General features: G+C 40.2%; 1 protein-coding gene across 1 annotated transcript; it reads left to right on the top strand.

Moving 5' to 3' along the window:
- Positions 1–1,085: 1,085 nt before the first annotated feature.
- Positions 1,086–7,675, top strand: LOC119889971 (adhesion G-protein coupled receptor G1-like). The gene is made up of 12 exons (XM_038700944.1): positions 1,086–1,262; positions 1,501–1,555; positions 2,028–2,115; positions 2,511–2,639; positions 3,081–3,242; positions 3,341–3,395; positions 3,482–3,573; positions 3,853–3,971; positions 4,333–4,613; positions 6,707–6,809; positions 6,992–7,308; positions 7,400–7,675. The coding sequence occupies exons 1-12, from the start codon at positions 1,205–1,207 to the stop codon at positions 7,513–7,515; spliced, it is 1,575 nt and encodes a 524-aa protein (XP_038556872.1). The 5' UTR covers positions 1,086–1,204; the 3' UTR covers positions 7,516–7,675.
- The last annotated feature ends 3,509 nt before the right edge of the window (positions 7,676–11,184 follow it).

Genomic DNA, 11,184 nt, shown 5'->3' with positions numbered 1-11,184 from the left:
CCAATATTGTGCATTATCACGTCTCGTGGACTAAGTGTTTCGCCACACCCCTAATATGAGCCCTTAAATGTCCCCACCACTTTTCAACAGAAAGTTGCGCCCTTGCCGCCGATAGAGTTTATTTAGCAGGCAGGCGAGAACAGGAACGGGTGAGCGTCACGTAACGGCAGCGCCCAGAGAACCTGATATGGAGAGGGCAGAGGAGAGTGCCGGCGGCTTGGAAGAAGTCCCTGAATGCAATGTCGAGGTGCCGGTAGTGCGTACCGGTGCGTTCTGGCCCACTTTAAGCACTGCATGATAGTAGCTGGTTGGAAATTCCCTTTACTGTCTTTTGACCTCTATTTAAAAATGTTCCACTGAGAGGTGGGTTAGCTCGGCCACAAGATTGCAATTCAAATTTTTAGGTTGCGGTTGTTTAAATATAAACATTGTTTTCTGTAACTTTTAACTTTCCTCACATGAACATAAGTATTTTTTCTTTAACTTTGAACCTATTCTTTAAAGTAAACCTGTTCCTTCACTAACCTTCTGTAGAAATATTGTAAGTGTATTTTTGAATAAAGTGTTGACATATCAGTATGGACAAATGGTCATGTGTTGCTATTTGCAAATGGCTTATTAGACCAATCCTTGAAATCATTTGCATAGCTTTGAATTATTCAGATGATATTAAAGTGAATTACATTTTCATTTCCCAGTGTGTGCTGCCAACTTTGGAAAACAGTATGTTGTGCATGAGTTTCGCTTCCAATTGTGTCAGTTGACTTGACCAGTATGACCTGACTATTTCTTTTTCTTGCGTATATCGGAAGACTGTAACATTTGGAAACTTCCTCTTTTCTCTAGGCTCTTTAGTCTAATGCAGGAGATTTAGTCGTAGTAAAATATTAAAATGATTTGTTTCTATGAACAACCGGGGTCACACTGTAAGTAGTGGAGAATTTTATGTAAATCCATAGTGACTTTACTCTCATGGGCAGGAAACTCTCAAGAGTTGAGTTGAATCATGATTACACACTTTAAAACACATCTGATATGAATCACTTCCTGTGCACCCGAGCTGTTCAACCCCCGCTCCACTCCACCTATGTAATATTTGTAGATGTGAAACTCCCTGCTCACATCATCAAGCAAACGTCAAACAGGCAGAACAACGCTGTGTCTGGAAATGTAACATCTTCGCTTTGAAGAACAGTGAAGCACGATGTGGATTACTCTTTATCTCCTCACACTCGTCTGGTTTTCTAAGATCCAAGCTGTCGGTGAGTTGTTCACATTTGTTTAATGTGTGTTTGTGGTTAGTGTTTTTATGGGGTGAATACCCTTTGAACTGTTGACATATGAAGGCCCTGGATCATCACATCAAGAGAAAAGTAAAGTCACTCATTTTCCTTTGCTACCCGACGTTAGTGATTCTTACCCAACCACTTGTGCAACACTAAGTCGTACACTACAACTGTACTATCTCTGACTATTTTGCCTTCTTTGTCACTCTGACAGACCTTTGTGAAAATGTCATCGCCGAGTGTCAAAAAGTTGATCTCTCCTGGACCAGGTAACTCAGACAGTGGATACTAAGCTGATACTGTAAATCTTCACTCCTCTTTTTGAAGACTAATACATCTTTCTCATCCACTAATAAATTAAGTGTGGTTGTTCCCTGCTGGCTAATAAATGATGTGATTGTCAGACTGAATCATAATAAGCGCATAAACACTGAGCAAATCATTGATTATGACAGGTTGTCAGCTCTTCAGGAACTTGTGACTCTGCATTTGCCTCTTTATACCGCAGTGGAAAGTGTGTACAACTTTCCCACCCTATAAATGACCATGTACAATAATCACTGAAGTAATGTCAAAGGCAGTGCTGTTGCGTATAACCCAAATACAACTCAGCTGTGTTGTTTGTTCTCCGAAAATCAATACTGATTAAAGTAGTTACAATGGTGGGCTATAATAGTGTAGTTATAATGTTGTATAACTCCTTGTTTGGATTAATGAAATATGTGAAATATGTTTTGTTAGATGCTATGAGGACAGAATTGCATCCTGTATACTAGGACGCCGTTTTCCTCAAAATTTCAGCCGTCAGATGGTGAACCTATCTCAAGAGGTGAGGTCATTTTTTGGGTAAATGGCTCCCAGCTTTTGTCTGCGCTAACAAAATAGCTATACAGGAGGAAAACTGTACATTATATGGCGCAATGGATAAGACTATGCCTTTGGTGTGAGAGACCTGGGTTCAATCCCACAATGTGACCCATCAACCATTGGGTCCCAGAGCAAGACACTTAACCCCTAGTTGCTCCAGAAGCCTGCGACCTCTGACATGTATAGCAATTGTAATTCGCTTTGGAAGTGTCAGCTAAATGAATAAATGTAATTGTTTATTATACTATAAATAATTGTTTAGTTTATTTATCATATTAAAAACATATTTTCCTTGGTGTGTGAAATAACATGGGTAAATATTTTTTGCATGTTTGTGCATGTGCTTATGGATTTTAGGTCACGGTAAGTCCCACTCTTCAACACAGGGTTCACATTCCATCCTCAGCCCTTCAAAGAAGCAGAGGAGCTGCATCTGTGGAGGAGGTACTTGTGGTGGCCACTGTGATCAACAGCACTTTGTTCAAGGTAGGTAGCTCCAAAGATAATTGCAACCACTTAAGTGAATTAATCCCTCCTTGAATGCCCATGTTAATTCACTACTAATCACAGACAAGTAGGTGAATTAAAGTATTTTTTATCTTTGGGAAATCTGCAAGTGTCTGCAATTCAAGAGGATGGATAAGGAAGATGACCTTAATATTTTTGAACACTGACACTGGCTTAAACTTTAAGTTGGCTCTCTCTGTATAATTAGGTGTAAAAGGTAACATGTTCCCCTCTTGCTGATTTGCAATGATTTCCATGAACTCTGAGTGCTCACAGTTAGCTGTTGTGCACTATGAAAATCAAGAAAAGGTTGATTCCGTAGCTAATGCCGTTGCAATTCTTTTACAAATTTTATGAAGCAGATTTACCTCGAATTATTCTCATCCCAGCATTATGTGTCCCCTCTGTCTATCATTGCAGCTGATTCCTCCTCTGCAAAAAGGAAGGGGGAGAGGGTTATTGCCAAATCAAGCTACCAGCAGGCAAGTTATGGACGGATTTGTCCTGGCAGTGAGGGCAGGGAGCGTTCCTGTAAAAAACCTTTCACAACCCATCATATTAACCTTCAGACGCAACGAACAGGTAAAACCATCTGTGCCAGCATCAAGCAAGCAGCTTGAAAAATGTAACGTGTAATCTGCTTCCCCCTAATTCTGAATACACTTTTGAATATGTTTCAGGTAATAAATGGGACCTGTGTGTTTTGGGAGGAGTCAGCGCTGGAGGATGGAACAGGTGGGCTACATATACCACCTACAGTATTTTTGCTCCTAAATAAAAAAAGATAAACTGCGATTTATCCATTAAATGTCTGTGTCCAGGTACTTGGAGCACAGACGGCTGTGTTACCACTGTCAACAGAAAAGAATTTATTTGCAGCTGCAACCACCTGAGCTTCTTTGCTGTGCTTGTGGTAAGATGGTAACATCTTTCTGACTGAGGCGTACGGGCAATTTAACTATATTTTATAAATTTGTTTTAAATTGTTACACCAGTGTTTTATTGAAAATGTGCTTAAAGTTGAATGGAAACACACTTTGAAGCATAGAATGTAGCTGTACTACAAATCTAATCTACTACAAATGTACAACAAATTCTAAATCAAGTAATAGAGTCTGCTGAAGAGGCTTCCATCAGACTTCTGAATTTGAAATAAAGTTGAAGTTTTATTGTTTTATTTTGTCTGTTCCAGAACCCTGCAATATCAGTGGATACAAGGAATGCTGTGAACCTAAGCTATATCACCTACATTGGATCAGCTCTGTCCGTCTTCTTCACAGTGATCAGCTTGATTATCTTTATATGTCTACAGTGAGTTTTCTGTTTGACGTAACATACTTTCCACCAGACCAAGTGTGTGTTATTATTGGATTTATTTTTGTCTTCTTCCTGCAGAAGTCAACATTTAATCACTTCTTGTTTGTTAATGTAAGCGACCACAGAAGAGCAACTCTGACTCACTCAACCCTTTTTAATCGCCATTCTCTCTGCAAGAGAGATTCCAAGCAGCTATACACTTTTTTCTAATGATGACATTGGACGACATGCGACACAAACTCTTAAGCATGCCCCTACCTTTAAGCTCTGAGGATGCAGCCCCTCATTGTCATGTAATACTGTATGCCAGAAAGCAGAATTACATCAAAGTCTTAAGCCACTGTTTCTCTTTCAGACGGCGGCGTCCAGAGAAGGCCATCAGTTTGCATATGCAGCTAACAGGCGCGCTGCTCTGCCTCCATCTCAGCTTCTTGCTGTGCAGCTTCTGGGTGTGGCAACTGAAGGAGGATGAGGAGGGCTGGGTTTGTCGGATTCTGGGTCTTTTTTTACACTGGTCCCTGCTGGCAACCTTCAGCTGGTCGGCTCTGGAAGGATTCCACCTCTACCTTCTCCTAGTCAGAGTCTTCAACATCTACGTTAGGAGATACCTGCTCAAACTAAGCTTGGTGGGATGGGGTGAGTGGAGTCTGAGAGGTGTATGAATTAGCTCTCTTTTCATGCATGCACACAAGGACAGGGGTCTCGTGATGAAGTGAGGAACACAAACAGGCCAAAGCAGGCCCCAGAGCCCAAACACCCTAGATTCATTGGTTGGTTTGTGGTCTTTGTGGGCAGATGCACTATTAAAGCACAACATCAAATGAAATCTTTAAAAGCTTTAAACTTGCAATGGATCTTCTGGCCAGCAGAAACAAGCTGTAAACTGACACATTCTTACCTTTTAAGTTTTAAACAGTTGCTTATTTACACATCACTTGGAGTCAAATTTTCTGACTACCTGACAAATGTTACATAGGATAAGGCTGCCCATATTCGTCTTGTTTATGTGTTAAAATGTTTCTTATTGTCCTCCTCAAATACCAAAGCCAACAATGCATTAGTCTGTCACTTAGTACTTTCTGACGTCACTACCCTGTGGCTCTCAGCTCCAAACCCACAGATTCCTAATGAAGAAGTAAACCATTTCCTAGAAAAGCTGGGCTCTGTAGCTGTTACCAAACATTATGCAGTTATTATTAACATGTTGTTGATATATGAGAAAGGATTATTCTAATTTAATCGTTTTGAAGCTGTACAACTGTTACAGAAACTGTGAGCTGAAAGTGAGCACGTACACTTTGTGTCTACATTTGTGTGTGTGTGTGTGTGTGAGAGTTCTGAGGATGGGCTGTGGTGACACAGAAAAAATAAATAACGGTAGTCACTACCACGACAGTCATTTCTCACACCTTAATGATGTCAAATACTTGAAAATAATCAAACTTTAGCACAGTGTCCAGTAAATATCTGCATGAAACCAAGTTTACCAGAAATGTAAACCAAACAGCCACTCTTCTGATAGGGAATGGCAGACACACCACAAAAAAAAAACTGAATCATATTTTATTGATGTAGAATGTAACCATTTCATGTCACATTTGGTGACTTACAGTAACGAGTGGTCCTTATTTACATAAGCAGGCTGCTGTGGGGTCGGCTCAAAATAATATACAGTGCCTATGTACACGGTAATGAAAGAAGGTGTTATCCAGGGCATTGGTGTGTTTTTGGACAGCAATGAGGCTCTGTCGAACAGAAGAATAAACTTTACCAGGCTTTGGTTACACTGTCAATAACTGTTGGTAGGATACATCCATTGTTGGTTTTGGTTCCCAATAGGACATGATGATAATGAAAAATGTACAATATCATCAGACCTTTTAACACATTCACACAAAGAGAGAGTCAATAGGCGACCGCAGCTTTTATTTTAATTAAATTGTTTTTTTTTTTTAAATCTGTCCTGCCCCGCAGCCAGGTATAGAGTATGAGAAGCTGGATACCGTGTTGTACCAGAAAGGTTTTACTTTAACAAGAGAGTATTAATATACTCCTTTGTCTATTTTATCATTTATTTAAATATGTATTGATTTGTCACCGGGCCAGAAGTGGGGGAAAAATGCGGTTGGGGGGCACAAATACCACACAAACAGACACGAAAGCAACAGGAAATAGCAGAGGAAAACACTAATTGCAAAAAGCAACGAAACCTGCAAGAGAACAGGCAGGGGGGCTTGGGGTGTAGAAAATCAAGCAAACAAACAAAAACAAAACCAAAGAGACAACCAGCCGCACAGCAGCAATAAACAGCTGACATAAGAAAAGAACTGAGGGAGAATGAAAAGGAGAAACAGTCAAGCAAAATAAATACACAACACGGCACAGCCATGAGAGCTGGAATAACAATTCATTTCAATAAGTAACTTAAAGAAAAGCAGAAAGGCTAGTTCTACCTGTTGAAAGTTTAAAGTCTAAAGTGTATGTCACAAAATGTAGTTGTTAGTGTGAGTTAATGCTTTTAAAGCAGGTATGACGTTTGACACTGGAGTTGATGAATTTTGATTTCCTTACAGAATGTTTGTTCTATATTCCTCCGTAAGTGGTCCAGTGGAGTTTGATTGATCCCACAGCTTATTTTTGACAGTTGAGGAAACCAAGTGCTCACGCAGGCAGATTTTACCGCAGTCGCGGATTCCTGAAGTCAATTCTGTATCTTTCTTGTCTTTCAGGTCTTCCTACACTGACTGTAGCAGTTTGTGGGATTTCAGGTGTTTATGGCAAAAACAGTCTGGGACTGACTGATAACAACAACCACAGTTCAACAGGTCAGATGTAAGAACCCAAAGTTTTTGTTATGATTTGAAATATTCAACCTCACATAATTCTTAGCAAATACATACTGTGACTCTAATTCTCTTTATTCACTGCCAACAAGCAGGTTATGTGGAATTCAAAGTGAACTTGATCTAAATCAAATATGACTTTGATTTGTGTTTGGTTTTAACATCCTGCAGATGCTGGATGAGCAGCACGTTCCCACACAGGCTTGTAGTCAGCTACATCACCACTGTGGCCTTCCCGTGCCTGGTGATCCTGTGCAATTCTTGCATGCTGGGGCTGGTGGTGTTTAAGCTCTGGCGGCTAAGGGAAGGGAGTGAAGGCACTAAAAGCTTGAAGAAGATGAACGGAGAGAAAGGGACTAGGTTATGGAAGGACTGTGCCACATTACTAGGCCTCAGCTGTATGCTGGGTTTACCTTGGGGATTAGCGAGCGCCACCTACATGTCCCTCCCTGGGATCTATGTTTTCACTATACTAAACTCCCTGCAGGGTCAGTATGTGCATCATCCTCATATAAAGCATGCACTGTGCCTTTATGATTTGCTGGAAGTATTCACAGCCTTTCTTTTTTTTCTTCTCAGGGGTATGCGTGTTCTTCTGGTCTGTGGCTTTGACCTGCAAGTCTCGATCTGACAGTAACTCCTCAGTCGGAGACCCCTCCTCTCAGAAAATGATGACAACCAGTTTCAATAACTGATATTCACAGCTCACAGAAATATATTACCCATTTCCTATATTAGGTGTTAACTAGACTCCAGCAATGTGCAGTTAAATTATAACTAACAATAACTTTATTTGTTAATGTCTTGCAACTCCTTTAAATAACTATTGCAAATAAAAGCATGCATCAATTGTGATTGTTATGGTTACAGTACTATCAGGTATGGACAGATGGCAAATACTTTTTTGGCTTTTTTTAATAAGCTTCCTCCATTTCAAAGGAAGAACAATAGGCTACACATTACATTCAGGTTATATTCTTCTCCGTTTCAAATTATAAAAAAGAAACTTTTAGAAATTTGACCTCAATCTTGTTCTCTGTTAATGCACAATTTGACCATTAAATGGATTAATAAATAGAAATGAGATTAGATTAGATTTGAATAAGATCCATACATCTATGCATAACATAGAATAAATGGGTAAACAGACGGATGGATGGATGGATGCATGGCTTCAAATAAACTTCAACAAATCAAGTGATGTACTGCAGTAGTAACACGTAATGCACTATTACAAAGAAAAATTAAACAAAGAGTAGCTCAGTAATCATCAAGGACATAACTTGACTTTATGTTTGAGTACTGATTTCCAACTAGTGTTTGTACCCCAGTGGGTGTTTCTGCAGTTGTCAAGGAATTCATGGGAAGATCAAACAGTAGCTCAACTATTAAAAAACAAACAGAAATATTACTTTTTTGTATCCATAGCTGTTAACAGCTGAACAACATGCATTGCCTGAGAGTCTGTGAAAACTATGGGAAGTTAGTCTAAACAGTTAGCTAAAAATAAGGGATAGATGTTTAAAAATAACATAGATAAAATAATGAATAAACAGTTCAAAAAGTTAGCTAATAAAAGCTTAAAAAAGTATTGGCTATAGTTAAAATAATTAACAAAAAATACAAGGTACAAGCTTGTTTATTAGTCACTATACAGCGCAAGGCTGCATAACGAAACTAAATTTGTAGTTCCTTCATGCTAAACACACAATATATAATTAAGTGTAGGCCTATATTAAAATATGGTAACATATAAAATAAAATTAAACAATATATGGGCCTACAGTTATTTATATACAGACATGTAAACACCCCGAACATTCCACAGTGCATTTTTTTTATTTGCATCTGCGGTGAATGCAAACAGCAGCAACCAGATGATAATATAAAGGTTTTATCTCCACAATAAACAGTCTAACATTTAGGAAACAGAGTCCATCTTGACTGCGTTTGTGCACTAAGCATCATCAATGTAAGTGAGTTCACCTCCTCTCATCTTGCCGGAGTCTTGCGCCGACAGCTCAGAACATGGACCACCTGCCGAGCGCTTGATCATCTGACCACCTGTGGATGTTGATGGGACAGGTCTCTGTAATGATATGAATTCCATTGTCTGGTCAATATGAGTCCCATTTTGTCTAGACCGGATCTTTAGGAGCAGAATCAAGTCCAAACTGGGCCAGCATGGCTCCTTTCCTGGCTCTTTCCTCTCCTCTGAGTGATCATCGCACCCGCCGTGGTGCCTGGTCCGGCTGTGTGGCCCGGGTGGATTGTGGTCCGCTGCTCTTTAATCCCGTCTTCATCTTCCAATGACTGTATTTATGTCAGAGGTAACACGTGTTTTGACAAGCGAGGTGGAAAAAAACAGATAAAAACAAAAGTGTGGCAAAGTTTGAAGGAGCTACCGGCTGCTGCTTCTACAGGCACTGCCGGTTGCCATAGCAACATGCTAAGTAATGGATAAATGGGTGAAATGGTTAGCTAAAAGTAGCTAATGGATAAATTGGTAAAATGTTGATTCTGCCACTAGTAGTACAAATGCAAACTTGACCAAACCAACCAAAACACTGATGATTGTATGAAAGAAATATTGCAACAATATCCCCATTTACAGTTAATAGTGTTAAATAACATCCAGTTTAAAACCAAATGAAATTAACACATTTGGAACATGATGGGTGGTGCTGATGAGGTATACCGAAGTTTAGCTCATGGGGCAGTGAGGATGTGTCGTTGGGAACAACTGACTTAAATGACAGGAAATCATTTCTGGAAAAAGAAAAAAGACTGATTCAATTCGTCTTACGGACAACAGAGATTCTGAGAGGAGCAGAATTGTCACCACCGTCGTTGAAACAGGGACTGAGGAACGGGTAGAGTTTTTCGGTGAAGGAGATGCCAGTGAAGGAGTAGATCATGTCTTAAAAGGCATCAACGTCATAAAAGGAGACCAGACCTTCCTCATAATCCACAAACACTCCCACCTTCTGAGGCTGCGATTTCAGAGAGAGGACGACATCAGGGTCGGTGAGAGCCACGTACTCATTTCCATTCCTCAGCTGCAGAGACCAGTAACCAGCCTCCGGGCTTGATATGATTGGTCCTTCTCTGTTGGCCGAAACACTGACCACTCCTGAAACCCACTTAGTTTTCCCTTTAACCTCGACCTCATAGTAGAATCTGCCAGAAGAGAAACTCTGCTTTCCCAAGACAATGACACAATATTAAAATCTCTCGGGATTGTGTGGGACATTCCTCTCCACACCACTGTGATTTACTTGTCTCTCATCATCAGACAGAACGAGTTTAGGATGTGCTGTGTCAGGATCAAGAGCCACATCCACAGCATACTGTTGCACCCTCTGTAGCTCAGCTTTAAGCACAGGGTAGCACTGTCTACCCTGGATCATCTGCTGAAGTTCTGCTTCTGTCTTCCCCATTTCTGTCTTCTTTCTTTCGAATTTTCATTTAAGAGGAACGACGTCATGCGACTCATGGTCTGACTCAGAACAAAACAGCTCAATCAGTTCATTATGCTGTGTACACATCCTGTTTTCTAGGTTTTCAAGAGGCTCAATGAGTTTATGCCTTTTTTAGGCCAGAAACTGTCTGAACTGGGCAGCCATTTCAGATACGAAAGTATTGACACACACAGGGCACTGGTATTTACTGTTAATTCTGCAGTTTTCAGTGATGCAGTTTTTGCAGAAGTTGTGTCACACGGTATGGTGACAGGAGTGGTGAACACATCAAAGCAGATGGAGCACAGAAAGTGTTCTTCAGACAGCAGACAGGTGGCAGCTGACATGTTGAACACACTACGGCCAAATGTAAAGATATAACAACGTCAGTAATGACTTCTTGAATATGGGTTTGATAAATATTAAGTTTAGATTATTAGAATATTAGCTAAAGTTATTTGGAATTACTATCTTTCAGAAATATTCATTTGTCAAGGGAAATGATCCGAGTAAATGCGTACTTACCTGTGTAGAAAATAGTATTATTATTAAAATGCTGGAAGAACCAAGATTCAGTTTTTCTACCTTGGGACAGGGACTTATACTGAGTGTAGCCTGCTGTCACTAGGAAACCTCTAACTACACTGAGGGGATGAGACTCTTTCAGCGTGACTCCACCTCCTCATACATATAAACTGGTGATGTGACTACACCCAGAGCAAGCAGCCAACTGTCTTTATAATGACCAGTTCTGAAGGCACATAGCCCTCCTGGCATGCACAGTATGTGTACAAAGCATGATAACACTGCTGGAGCCGTTCAGCAAGCCCGACCAGATGTGTGTTCATCAGTTAATTCAGACCCCCAATCACAATACATTGTTCTACTGAAAGAACGGAACAA

This window comes from Micropterus salmoides, unplaced genomic scaffold (assembly GCF_014851395.1).
Source record: "Micropterus salmoides isolate LMB-PRFRI ecotype aquatic unplaced genomic scaffold, ASM1485139v1 Ms_hic_scaffold_6, whole genome shotgun sequence".
NCBI classification, from domain to species: Eukaryota; Metazoa; Chordata; class Actinopteri; order Centrarchiformes; family Centrarchidae; genus Micropterus; species Micropterus salmoides.
The sequence above is the reverse complement of the archived record's forward strand: the minus strand, read 5'-3'. Positions and strand labels throughout refer to the sequence as shown.

What these genes read in the sequence shown, in the direction of transcription:
- LOC119889971 (XM_038700944.1), top strand. Translation starts at nt 1,205, where the DNA reads ATGTGGATTACTCTTTATCTCCTCACACTCGTCTGGTTTTCTAAGATC. An exon ending in CCTTCAGACGCAACGAACAG is followed by an intron (nt 3,243 to 3,340) that starts GTAAAACCATCT and finishes AATATGTTTCAG; the next exon opens with GTAATAAATGGGACCTGTGT. An exon ending in ACTAAGCTTGGTGGGATGGG is followed by an intron (nt 4,614 to 6,706) that starts GTGAGTGGAGTC and finishes CTTGTCTTTCAG; the next exon opens with GTCTTCCTACACTGACTGTA.